General features: G+C 36.2%; 1 protein-coding gene across 6 annotated transcripts in view; it reads left to right on the forward strand.

Moving 5' to 3' along the window:
• The window catches only part of GRM8 (glutamate metabotropic receptor 8), a 952263-nt gene that overhangs the window by 741922 nt on the left and 195905 nt on the right, over positions 1-14436 (forward strand). For all 6 annotated transcript variants that reach the window (XM_043969215.1, XM_043969212.1, XM_043969213.1 and 3 more), the window contains exon 8: positions 9114-9250. In XM_043969215.1, coding sequence (XP_043825150.1) covers positions 9114-9250 — 137 coding nt within the window. The remainder of the gene's footprint in view (positions 1-9113; positions 9251-14436) is intronic.

Below are 14436 nucleotides of genomic sequence, written 5' to 3' on the forward strand. Positions count from 1 at the left end.
GGTGAAAGTTGGCCATGGGATATTGCTAACAACATTGTCTATGTAATAACTGGAACAAAAACTATCCTTTAGAAAAGAATTAGGAAAGACTGTGAGCAGGTTAAAAAGCCAGAAGAGGAGTAATAGATAGGTGGCTCATACCCTGTACTGGTATCCATTAAATGTTAGAAGACTTGGAGGCAGCATCATATAGAGAAAAGACCACGACACTTGCCATCTCAAAGACCTGGATTTGAATTCTAGGCAAGTCACTTAACCTCTCTAGGCCTTAGTTTTCTCTTCTATAAAATAAGCAGCTGGGATTTGATGATTTCTAAGGTCCCTTCCTCCTCTAAATCTATGAGAGAAGAAGTTCTTCTGCATGCTGGGAAAACCATAAGATGAAAGATTTTACCAATGAGGAAACTGAGAATCAGAAAATCTCAATGATTTGTGTGATGTTTTAGAGGCAGAATCCATGAATGTCAGGTTTAAACTAATGTACTCTGACTCTGGAGCCAGTATTATTTCCATTGTACCACACCAACTCTTTTGCATGAAATATATGAGAATATGGAGAAGAATCACATAGAACAAGAAGGCACAAATGGATTGTAATTTGAACCTATGGTGGGAATTCCTAGTTGGATGAGAACACAGATCCATTAAAGTATCATAGTTTATAATTTAATAGATCCCAGACCAGGATCCTAGGAGGATTTATAGGATTACAGATCTGGAGCTGAATGGGACGATGGAAATCATCTAGACCAACTCTCCCATTTTGTAAATGAGAAAAGTGTATCCCAGGGAGGTAGTTAGTGAGCTATCATATGTAGGATTTGTCCTTTGATGCTCTAGAAAAATATAAATGTTAGATAAAATAGGACCTGTCACTTTTCATAGAGCTTATATTATAATCAAAGGAACTGTCATGCACAAATATTTCAAATACAAATAATATATAAGCTCATGAGAGATGTAAGTAATGGGCTGTGGGAAGTTGGAGGAAAGAAGGGGGGTGATCATGGACTAAGGAGTTCAGGAAAAGCTTCCTGAGTGAGGTGCCATTAAGATGGATTTTAAGCAGTGGTGAAATTCAACAGGTATTGAAGTCATGAAGAAAATCATTTCAGAAAAAAAATAATGGCTTCTGCAATCATAAGCAAAGGTAGTATCTGACCAAGTACAGAGGGGATGTAGGAAAAAAATGTGTAAAAAGAATTTGGGGAGTGAACAAAGGTCATTTCATTTATGACCTTGGTTGCTAGAGTTCATAGCTCTGCAGTGAGGACTGTTTTCCCCAAGGAAACAATTAGAGTTGGTTTTCCTACTCAATTAATTCAGAAAATTGCATAATAATTACCATACTTCCATTCACTGATGCAAGCTAGCTTAATGAAAAGTGATAGTTTTTCTCATGAGAATTCTTAGATTCAGCCTAGCAAAAGTGCAGTTGCGTTTCTGTCCAAAGTCTTAATATTTCTGTACATTTTCAATTTCCCTCCACTCCCTTAAAAAAAGTAAAATACTACTTGCATCACAAAGTGTTCATGAAAGCATGTTAGCTATTTCCATTCAGAGGCAGCTTAGTATAGTGGTAGAGCCTTGGACTTAGTATTAGGAGGTCTGGGTCTAAGTCCTAACTCAAACACTAGGATTGTGTCCCTGGACCATCTCTCTGGGCTTCAGTTTATTTTTTTTCCACATACAAAAGAGGTTGATAGTTATTGTATTTGTATAACATACTTAATAAGGGTATTGAGAGAAAAGTGCTTTGTAAACCTTAAAGAACATTATAAATGTGAGTTAAGATGATTGCTACTCAGGGACAACTTCTTGCTCTGCAGAGGAAAAGGAATTGGGGAGAGATAATTAAAAGCTGAAGTGGCCAAAGTTTGGCTAATGGTGAGAAACCTTGCTTGGCTTGAAGTGCTGGTGATAGTATGACCAAGCTTTTATTATGTGCCTAACATATGCCAGCCACTGTGCTAGGTGCTAGCCATGCACAGACAGAAGAGAAACAGTCCCTGACCTCAAGGAATTTATATTTGGCTGACCTCTGAAACTGGCTATTTGACTGTGGGGAAGTCACTTGCTGGTCCCCCAGCAGTAATGTAAATCTATGACAGGGCTGATGCCATCCACCAAAGTAGAGAGAATCCTCTCCTGCCTCTCCAGCCACACCCCCATTCACCAAATCATGGATCCTATGTATATTCAAGAATAATGACCATATTCTTAAATATCATTTCAGTTTATCCTTTCAATAATTTTAGTGACTTTTCTATGATGTTAGATTTCAGTTTTTTTCATTATCATACATATATGGTATCACATTATTGATCTATTATTGGGAGAGGATATATATATATATATATATTAGCATCTATATTTTATATATTCATGTATATATACACATGTATGTATAGATGTATATATACACGTATGTGCATGTCTATATAGACACATATACACAAACACAAATATATATGTCTATGTGTATGTATGCATATATGTATGTGTGTATATATATGTGTATATATGTATGTATGCATGAGAAAGAGAATGAATGGGAAATAGAGAGAGTAGTCCTCAAAAATTCTCTTATACTGAGCTAATTCTTATCTTTCAGCTAAGTGACACAGTGTGGATAGATTGCTGGGCCCAGAGTCAGGAAGACTTATCTTCCTGAATTCAGATCTGACCTCAGACACTTAACTAGCTATGTGGCCCCAGGAAAGTTACTTAACCCTGTTTGCCTCAGTTTCCCTTGCAAGGAAAACCCCAAAAGAGGTCACAGAGTTGGACAGGACTAAAACAAAAGAAAACAAAAAATGGCTGAACAAGAATTTATGCTAATATCCATTTACAGAGTGCTTTAAGTTGACAAAACACTCTTCACAGAGATAGGTAATAAAGGTATTATCTACTTTCCCTTTCTACCCTCTTTTGAGTAAACTGAGACTCAGAAAGTCTTGCTTAGTCACATGACTATCAGAGGTGGAACTTGAATTTGGGTTCAAGACTAGTATTGTTTCCAATAAGATCATGTGTACAATATGCCTATAAACAGTGACTTGTGGGTGTCAGCTATAGCCATGCAGAAATATATGTGGGGGAAGAGGGAGGTTAAGATCTTGCTCACCCTGTTCTCATTTTGTTTTTCCTCCCTCAAGTTGTGACCAAGTAATAGCCATACTGGTCTGGATATCAAGTAAGGAAGACATGAGTTTGATTCCTGCCTAACTATGGGATTCTGAGCAAATAATTTCACCATTCTCAGCCTCAGTCTCCTCATCTCGAAAATCAGGATGCACTGGCATCTCCCTCAGAAGGTTGCTGTGACTTCTCTGAGTGTAGTTATTCATAGTAAGCCTAGGAAACAGAAGCAGAAAAACGATATACACATGGAAAGCACAGCCACATAATAGAAATTGAGTGCTACAAAATTATATTGTCCTCAGTGAAGAGACAGGAGATGTACCTCCCTCTGCTTCTTTGCCAAGGAGAAAGCCTTTTGATATGTTGGTTAGTATTGTTAAGGTGTTCCCCATTCCTTCTTTCACAACTCCCCCCATCTCTTCTTTAAATTTTTTGTTGTTGTTGTTATAAAAGACTCTTATTCCCTGGCATGGATAGGGGTGAAAGTCTACATTGGGAAATGCAGATGATGTAATACCAAAAAATATCTATATAATTTTATTTTAAAACAAAGCACTTAGACTAAAGATATGTAGCACACACATTCCTGTAAATAGTATGGAACTGGCTCTCTCCTCTGTAGCTCATTTGAACCTTTGCAAGAGAGAGAAGACTGCCGTTTGCCTGCCAGGACAGGCCTGAAGGGAAAGTGAAGAACAGAGCATCTGCTTGCCACTCAGCTGCCCAGGAGGGGGGAGTACCCTATGAGAAAGTGGAGAGAGGGAGGGAAAGGTCAGAGAGAGAAGGGGAGGGGAAGAGAAAGATGGGAAAGGGAAAGTCATTCCTCCCAAGACCTTGGTGTTGTGAAGAACCATTTTCTACTTCTGAGTTAGTGTTTCACATAGGCTCCTTGTTGCTAATATCTCCTCTTGCTTCTCAGCTCTCAAGGACTTGAGGCAATACCATACCATCTGCCTTCTAATCTCAAGGTCAGAATGTTCAGTGATTTCTTTGCTTTCCTTCTGACTTTCTGGATCTTGCCACCATGTGTCAGCGGCCAGTTCACCTTGGAACTTCCTCCATTGCCTGGGGCGTCCTCACCTTGTAAAATCCATCCATCCCTGCAACCTTCTCAACCTGAACTATTCCCCATTAGGCTAGCCCACTTAGCTTATTGTTGATTCCCAGTCACTTCTCAGTGACTCTATTTTAGGGGAGAGGTCAAAGCTGGCCAAACGTCATACCTTTCCCTGTCTCTGCATCTCAGACCCTCAATATGGGTACTTTTCTTCTAACTCACTTTTCACCTCCCTTTTGTTGTCTTTCCTAAGAATGTAAACTCCTAGAGAGAAGACTATCTTTTTTGGCTTCTATTTCTATCCCTTGCATATAGCACAGTGCCTGACACATAAGTATTAATAGATGCTTGTTGCCTTAATAAATGTCTGTAGCCTTACTTGGATGCCTCAAGTCCAAGTTAGAAGATAACTGTGTAGTGAGCTTTTAAAGTGAAGATTCCATTAGTCCTGGAATATCTTAGGGTGGGGTGGGGTTTTTCTTTAGGTGTGAATTGAAATAAACATTCTTTTCCAAGGCTTTCCAATTGAGACTATGCAATTTTGGGGGGCAGGGCAATGAGGGTTAAGTGACTTGTCCAGGGTCACACAGCTAGTAAGTGTCAAGTGTCTGAGGTCAGATTTAAACTCAGGTTCTCCTGAATCAGGGCCAGTGCTTTATCCACTGCACTACCTAGCTGCCCCTGAGATTATGCAATTCTAATAGAATGTACCCCTCTAGGTCTTGTTTCCTTAGCAAGGCTGATCTTAACTTTGTTAACTTATTTTGTGGATTCTATTAACTCTGTGTACTGAAGGCATATCATAGAATCCTGGCATTTACAGCTAGAAGTGACCTTCAAGTATACTTCTCTATCTTTATAGATGAGGAAACCGAGACATAAAGTGGCATGTTCCAATTTATACAGGTATAATTAGGAGAGCCAAAAAACAAACCTACATTTGCTGACAGAATTCAGTTCTCTTTCTATCCTGAATCCATTCTTGAGGCATCCCAGTTTGTCATTTTCCCACTGTGTGATCTTGTGCAAATCATTTAGCCTCTCTAACTCTGCTTTCCCTAACTACCGCACAGGGTGTTGAGGATCAAATGGGGTAACACATGCTAAATGCTGCAAGTTTTATATGAATGCCCATTACTAAAATGCTGATGTTAATAATATCTTACAATGCATACCTGCTATAAATCCATATAGGTTTGTTGTAAGGATTAATTCCCATAGTGCCTAAAAAAGATCGTTATTGAGGGCAGCTAGGTGGCACAGTGGATAGAGCACTGGCCCTGGAGTCAGGAGTACCTGAGTTCAAATCCAGCCTCAGACACAACACTTAACTAGCTATGTGACTCTGGGCAAGTCACTTAACCCCAATTGTCTCACTAAAAACAAACAAAAAAAGATCGTTACTATTAACTCAAAAACAGCCACCACAGGACATTATGAGTTATGAGTTGTGTGCCAATTTTGATAACTCCAGAGATGCTGCTGCTTTAAGAGGCAGGGAGAGGGTGATTAGGCCATTGACTGGTTTTTAACAATTGTGATATGTGGGAGAGTGGCTATTTAAATCTTCACCCAGTGTGGTCTTCTACGTAAGTGGATGTAAAGCATTATATCGCATTTTTGGGTTATTAGTATGTTATTTTTAAATGCATTACTTAAATTCCATCTAATCATTGAACATTCGTTTCTCTTTCTTTTAACCAAACATTAAATGTTTTAATAGCTATTTTGTCATTTTTGTTGGTAGGAGTTTTATTTAAATCTCCCAATTCATCTGTTTTGCTGAGAAGTGTCTTCCTGACAAATGGGTCTTTTTGTTATTGTTGTTATAAAGATTTATTCTGCTTATTTAAGAACCATACAGGCAATTATGGGTTGTATTTCTGTGTCTCAAACAGATCCATTCAATAATTATGTGACTCTCCATTCATAAAGCACCTTTAATATCAGTATTATAGAGTCATTTTTATCTGAGGGAGTACTATTGTCTTCTCAATCTTGTAATGGAGAAAATCAAGGGGGATTTTAAATGACCTCCTTATTGGTCCATTAAATCAGTAATGGCATCTGACATGATTTTTTTCCATTCCTTTTTTTTGTCTCATATATACCAATGCAACCAACAAACTTTGCTGTTTTTAACAAACACATGTAATTATGAATTATCTTTTCCTTGGCATGGCAATTAAGAAGTTATAAAAAACAAAGAACAAAAGCAATGTAGTATAATAAAGGAATGAACTTAGAATCAGGAAAATCTGAGGTCAAGGTCTGCCTACTTACACTGTTTCCAGGCAAATTTCTAAGACTGTAAGTTATAGAATAGCTGTAATGATGAAGGGAGTTTGAAGAATTCCACGTGTATGAAATCCTAGGTCTGAAGCAAAAACAAAACAAAGAAAAATTCAAACAAGAGACAGAGATCCTATTTATCTATCTTTCTGCTTAGAAATAGATAAGATATACTTTTGTGGGATTCAAGGTCCAGTTCTGATCTTTAATATATTTAATTAAAAAAATTTTTCACTCAAAGTGATCAGCCTATGGGAAAATGATTCATACTATTACTAAGTCCTTTGAATCTTGGTTTCAGTTTCAGAGGATGACATTTTCTGATCTAGTTCCCAAATTCTAGACTCAATGCACTGATAACACTTGTATTTCACATAAATAGTACTTTTAAAAAAATAGTGAGCTCTAAAATTGAAATAAAATATTTCTTAAAGGTAACATCTTTCATGAAATCAGATGTATGTACAATTTATTTTAGGAATAATCATCCTGGATTTCTGTTTCCTATTTAACCTTCATTCAGCTTTTTGACAATCAGAAACATTATGATGATAACAGTAAGAAAAGTCAAATCTATTGCTTGAACATTTTCAGTGTTATAAAATGCTTATGAGGAAGTATTAGAAGTGATTATTGAATAGGTCAAGAGTCTTTTGTCTTGGGGCAGCTAGGTGGTGCAGTGGATAGAGCACTGGTCCTGGATTCAGGAGGACCTGCGTTCAAATCTGGCCTCAGACCCATGACACTTACTAGCTGTGTGACCCTGGGCAAGTCACTTAACCCCCAATTGCCTCACCAAAAAAAAAAACAAAACAAAAAAAAAACGAAAGAAAAGAGTCTTTTGGCTCCCAGAGTGAAAAAATAGGTTAGTTCTTCACATCCATCTATATAATATAATAAGAGACACCTATTTCTTCCTATTATTCCTCTTTTGTATATCTTAGCCCTTTGAGCTCTAAATTATTTTTAAAAATATTTAATCACTTGGGGTTTTTGTTTGATTTTATATTCCTGGGGGAAAACAATGTAGTTTAATGCTTTAAATTTTCCAAAATTATTTACATATATCATACCATTGCACAACAAACATTTAAGGTAGATGATACTATTATCTCCATTTTATAGATGAAGAAAATGAAAGTAAAGTGACTTTCCCAGGGTAGCTCTAGTGCCTGAGGTGAGATTCGAACCCAGGCCTTCCTGACTCCAAATCTAATGCTCTATCTCTTCCTTCATAAGTTTTATTATTTATTAGACTAGACTCTGTAATCAGAAAAATATTTAGAAAAATAACATCTCAGATTTTAGGTTTATGAAATGGTTCTATTGCAAGTCTATGAGCAAGGTAGCACAGATTTTTTTTTTTTTTTGGTGAGGCAATTGGGGTTAAGTGACTTGCCCAGGGTCACACAGCTAATAAGTGTTAAATGTCTGAGGCCGGATTTGAACTCAGGTACTCCTGAATCCAGGGCCGGTGCTCTATCCACTGCGCCATCTAGCTGCCCCTAGCAGAGATGTTTTGATACCTGTTTTTAGATGAGGCAACTAAGCTTGAAGACTGATCCAGAGTGCAGAACTTAGATTTAAATCCAACTCCAAATCTATGTTTTGTTCTGCTAATTTTTCCACTATGCACACTGTCTCTTAGCTATTAGGGATCACTAATACCACTTACAGCTGTTCAAGTCTTCTGCTCTATAGACCATTGATATTAATGCTCACTAGGAAGAATCTTTGTGAACACCAGTAGAAGATAAATAGGAAATCTGGGGTAAATACCAGTCTTTAGTTCAATAGAAGACACAAAGAAAGCCAAATAGAGGAGCAGTCACTCTTTGTGAGTTAGTTTAGGGAATACAAAGTACCCTCTTGAAGCAGAGTTTGAAGGATAATAAGATTTACCACCTAATCATAGACTAATTATGTTAGTGATGTTGGTGTTCTCTACAGAGGTAAGGCCCTCCCATAAACCATAGGCTAGTTTGGCCAGAGATTCAAAATAGTAATTCTCCATTAAAAATATCAGGGCAGGCATGCTAGAAGTCAAGCTTGTGGTTGTAGCTCAGGGACCTGGAAGACAAACTTTTTTTTTAAAGAAAAGGAAGATATTTAAGAAGAGGAGCTAGATCCAGCAGTGAAAACTCTAAATGTTGAAGGGTTTCAATTATATAATATCCAAGATCTCTTTGAGCTCCTAACAGCATAGGACATTATGACTGGTTGGATAATAAGGTAATGATGTCATTTTTCAAAATATTATTTTGGGTATATATAATGCAAAAGCTATCCTATATAAAGACATGTGCACTCTTTTCTAGATGAACATTTTGTTGCCCCTGGAGGTTTCTGGTACTGACTTTCTTCTTTCAAATTTTGTTCATTTAGCTTTTAGAGAAATTACCTAAGTGTGAGATTCACCATTTACTTTGTTATAAAGCAAAACTCTTTCCTGAATACAGAGTCAGATTGTAATGCAAATGATATTGCATAGTCAAAAAGAACCTAGGGATTCACAATCATTTTATCTTTGATCACATATAATCACAAACTTTATATCTTTCATAAGAATACTTTTATGGAACAAAACTGGTTATTAAAGTTCTTTTCCAAATGTTTACAGGCAGTGCTGGCACGCCAGTCACCTTCAATGAAAATGGAGATGCTCCTGGGCGTTATGACATTTTCCAGTATCAGATAAACAACAAGAGTACAGAATATAAAATAATTGGTCATTGGACTAACCAACTTCACCTAAATGTAAGTATTTGTGTGATAATTGATATTATTTTGGTTTTTATTGCGATGGATACTTTGCTATAAAAAATCAACTCATAACTTTATTTTAAGGTATATTATACATTTTCCAACTGTTTATATAATCTATGAAATGCATTGCTCAGTCAGAGAGGAATATCAAATGAAGGAATTTCCTTAAAGTCTGGAAAGCCAGGGTTAATTATATGATTATGGACAAGTGCTTTAGACTCTTCCTGCTTTTCTAAGTAAATTTCAGACCTCTAGCCAATGTGTATCAGTGGGTGAAGTTTTTGTACAAGTCATCTTCTTTCCCATGAAATCACTGGTCCAAACATTAAATAAAAATATGTATAAGCTATTCAGTCTTCAGTTCCCATTCATGATCATGTATATATAGTCCCCGTTACAATAATCTTTGGTTCATTCAGGAAGGGATCACTGTACCACAGGCCAAATATCAAGGCTTAATTCCTTTTGAATTGATGACAATAGAATATAAATTGGGATTCTTTATCATTATGCTTATTCCTAAATATCGTTCTCTCTTTATTTGGAATGCTTATTAGTTTAATCACTTGCATGTGTTGGGACAGAAGTATAGTATGTTCAGCAAGATAGCTTCAGGGGTTATTTGCAGTTTCACATCAGCTTTACCTAATGCAGTGGCAATAGGCAAAAAGAGGATGAGAGGACAAAAATCCCTCAAATCTTCCAACTTACAACACTTTTAATCATGCAACTCCCCTAATATGTAACAAGTCTAGGTACATATGGTTGCATAGAATAAAAAGTTCTTGTCAAAGTGCACACATGCACATGACCTTTTTTGTCATTTCAGTGCTGCAGAAACAAAGTGCATACTCACTTCTAATTAGGGAAAAATAAAACATGCACTGGCAGTTTGAATTGCGGCCTTACACTTCATTATATAGTGTCCATAGTTTAGAAAATTTAGGGTCTTTAGAGATGAACAGGTAATCAATATGGATTTATAAAGTATCCACTATGAGTCAGACAGTGTGCTAGGCTCTGGGTGAGACAATCCCTACCCTTGAAAAATTGCACTTGCTCAGTAAAAATCATAGTTTTCTCTTATGATGTGATGCTTTTAAATCAGTTCAAAACTGACTAGGAAAGGATAATTGCCAATATATTTTTTCACCCTAATTTAAGTGTTTTCCCTTCTACTTGATCTTGAAAGGCCCCTCATAATACAATAATAATGCTCTTCATTTCCCTAATGGATAATTAAGTAAATTGTGAATCTCTTAGCTGGAAGGTAAAAAAACAAACAAACAAACAAAAACTAAGAGTTAAACAGTAAAATGCTGTGAATGGTTTAACTCTAAAAATTTTCAATTCATTTATTCTTTGCTTGCATTTGAATACCAGCAAAATATGTTGATTTGGTATTATAATACATTCTTCAGTACTGCATGTCCAAATATGCTCATTGAAGTGATGTATTTATGCAATGTATTTATCCAGAGTTCTCATCAAAGAAGCTGATGATAAGCAATAACAAAAACAACACTGGAGTATTTACAATTTATTGTTCCTTTGAGATGACTTCACCATAATTATCACAGTACTGCATTCAATAATGCATAAAATCAACTTACATTCCCAGTCACTGCTGTGTGAAACCACCTCACCACAGCTTACCAGTCAACTGTGTATTTATTGCAGCATGGAGTTGTTTCATCTGTTTGTCTCCCCCTTCATTTCTCCCCATACTCAGGTACCCAAACCAACAACTACTGTAACAGGCTGTGACCATATCTTGCTGCCACTGTGTGATAATAGCAGCCTTTCCAAAGAGTACCTTGAAAGTGGCTAAGAAAATGTGACTGCTGAATTTAAAGCAAGAAAGTCATATTATATGACTGTTCTTTTGAGCTGATTTACCACCTACAAATTGGTGGTGCATAAAATCAGCTGGGCCTTCACTCCTGCTCAGCAATTGTTCTACTTAACTCATTCATTTTCTATCTCATTTCCCAGAGACTGTTCTCAGGCTTTCCCTATCCTGAACTAAAATCCTCTCCATTCTCCCAACCACACACATACACTAAAACGAAATTACTTTCCCTTCTTCACTGAGAAGGCTGAGACCATTCCACTTCAACTTTTAAACTCCCTTCTAACTTCCTCAAAATTCAGCAATATTGCTGCCCATCTTTCTTGTCATCACACGAGATACAAAATTCCTACTACTCCCTAAGGCTTTCTCTGTCTGATCCCATTTCCTATTACCTCTAGGGCCTATCACTCAACCCCTTTCTTTTACAGACCTCCAATTTCCCTCTATGGATTATTCATATAACTACCAACATCCTTAGACCTCTATTATTTTTTTTTCCTTTAAAGCCTTGGGTTCTCTATCCATCTACCATTCTCTTTTTCTGTTAACTGCTTAACTTCTTTATGAAGTTCTCTACAATTGATGTCTTTATGTGTTAACCACCCAGTCTTTATGCAATTCTTTATGATCTGGCTGTCACCTATATCACTCTAGCAGAACTATTTCCTCAAAAATGATGATTGACCCTGAAAGACTGGTCAATGGAGGTTATGAATAAGGATTGGAGGTCAATTGTCAGTTAAGGTAATTTGACCTTCAATTGCTACATGAATGCTGTCTAGAGGGTTTACAAGTAGGGATAATTTCATTCCCATTTCAGGTTTAAAAGGGCAAGTGTTTGCATCCATTTATATCACACATTTATAAACTTATTGACTTGTATTCTCTCTAAAGCTTAAATTTTCTTATTGTATTAGCCCATTTAATATTTTTCTTCCTTTGGGAGCCTATGTAGAACATTTTATCCATATTTCTATAATGAAAATATAATATTTTTCTCTTCATTTTATTCATAATTAATATTTGATAAGTAAAGTAGCATTAATAAAGACTTTTAAAATCACAGGATTAGTTGTTGAGAAAACTAACTAGGATATATAATCTATAACATTTAACTTGTTTTCCAGACTTGTGAAATATAAGTATAAGATAATTAATATAGAGAGAATTGGAAACTATCTAATCTTAACTTTTTTCTGCTTTCTTTTTGCGTGTGTCTAACTCTGTATTGACTGCCAATTTTGCTTCTTAGTTTTAAGACAAAAAATCCAGATCTTAGTGTGAAGACATATTTTTGGTGTACTCATAAAAATGTTTACAGTTTTTGTTTATTTGTGAATAGGAGTCTGCCATTGACACTTTACCTTTATTCTTTCCATTAGTTCTGAAATCATATGATCTTATTAGTGAACAGTGACCATATGATACTATGCTGGTTTATGCATTTAGTTTTCCATGTATGCTTTTTCTAGGAGAAGTCCATTGGGTTTAAAAAATCAACCAGTATCTCATTATCTCCAAAAACATTCAAACCCTCTTTGCTTCAAAATTATACAGCTTATTTTACATATGAGATCATCATCTTTTTAAAAAAAATCCCCTAATTCCTTTGTGGCAGTTTGGAAGACAATATCAGTGAAACAATATCTTTGGGAATAGGTTCATAGAAACACTATAAATGTCCATAATATTGATTTCCAATTTAAAAAATAGAAAATACACTGAAAATATGAGTAGTGCTGTCTTAGAACTTTCAAGATCAGAATTCTGGAGATGGATGCCTTTTGGTTCAGACTAATTGTACCAAGGCATCTATAACCCTGGACTTTGCTCTTACTTGCCAAATGGTACATAGGAAGTTGGCGTGACTTATAGACCCACTCTCATCAGACTAAGTATATGAGCAGTTAGGTGCATGAATTTATGTAGCAGATAGCAATGTGAAGAAGATAGATGTGGGTAGGAGAGTGGAAGCAGGGAAAAAAGGCAGTGTCAACCATGATATCCTCATTTCCAAGGCTATGGTGGCTGGGTTCACATCTATTCATAGATCATTTATCATTATTTAGAGCTATCAGAACCTTCAGGGTCACCTAGTCTGACTGCTTCATTTTACACGTGAAGAAACTGATGCCTTGAGAGATCAAATAACTTGCCCACGGTCAGACAGGTATTTAGGTAGCAGAACCAATATTTGAACTTACGTCCTCTCACTCCAACACCAATACCTAATGCCCTTCCACCTATTCTTCAATCCAGTGTCTTTGTCCCCCTTGCTATCCTTTGCACATTACATGTCATCTCCTGATTCTGGGCATTTTTATTATCTCCTATTCCTGGAATTCTCTTCTCTTTTCACCTCTACCTTCAGATTTCTCGAACTTCCTAAAAAATATCAAATTAAATCTCACATTTTACAAGAGGCCTTTTCTTATCTCCACTTTGTCATATATGTATATATATATATATATATATGTATGTATGTATGTATAATCTTATTTGAACATTCTTGTTTGCATATGACCTCCTCCCATTGAACTGTGGGAGGAATGAGAACAGAGAGGGTATTTTTCCCCCTACCTTTGTATCCCAGAGCTTAGTAGACTCTCTAACAATTACCTGGAACTTAATAAATATTTGTTTACTTAACTAATCTTTTTGTAAGAAGGTGCAGTAGAGGTTATAAATAATGTGTCAACATTTAGCAGCAAATTATTACTTCAGTATGTCAAGGATCCATGATGTTATTGCTTGGGTAGTCCTTGTATCAGCACAGCACCTTTAGCTTAGTAGACTGTGTTTATGAATAGCAAGTGGTCAAAAGGATTCAGAACCTGATGGGTCCTGCCTTCTCATGATGAGTTTCTCCACCTTGTTTTTGGAAGACAAACTGCATTATTCACCACCTAGCTACATTTGGAGCCTTTCTATCTTGGTCTTAATATGGCAGAGCTTATACTTCACTGGTGTTTTCCTTTGTTTTGTTTGGAAAAACCAGGCTCTGCAATTTTAGGATTACTTCAGTAGAGAAAGAGTTCAATGGACAAACTTTGTGGAAAAGGGGGTCTTGGGAAGGAATTGAAGACATGATTTAATGTGTGTAGGGAACACCCCATGAGAATATTCCTACTACAAATTCAAGTCAGGACATGTTCAGAAAATAACAGTTTCAGAACAAAGGTTCTTAATCTCAGGTCCATTAACTTGTTGGTTGTTTTTCTTTCTTTTTTGATAACTATAATTATAATTGGTTTGTTTTGTAATCCTATGTACTTCATTTTTATGCATTTAAAATACTATTCTGAGAAAAGGTCCATTAACT

This window comes from Dromiciops gliroides, chromosome 5, assembly GCF_019393635.1.
Source record: "Dromiciops gliroides isolate mDroGli1 chromosome 5, mDroGli1.pri, whole genome shotgun sequence".
Classification (NCBI taxonomy): domain Eukaryota; kingdom Metazoa; phylum Chordata; class Mammalia; order Microbiotheria; family Microbiotheriidae; genus Dromiciops; species Dromiciops gliroides.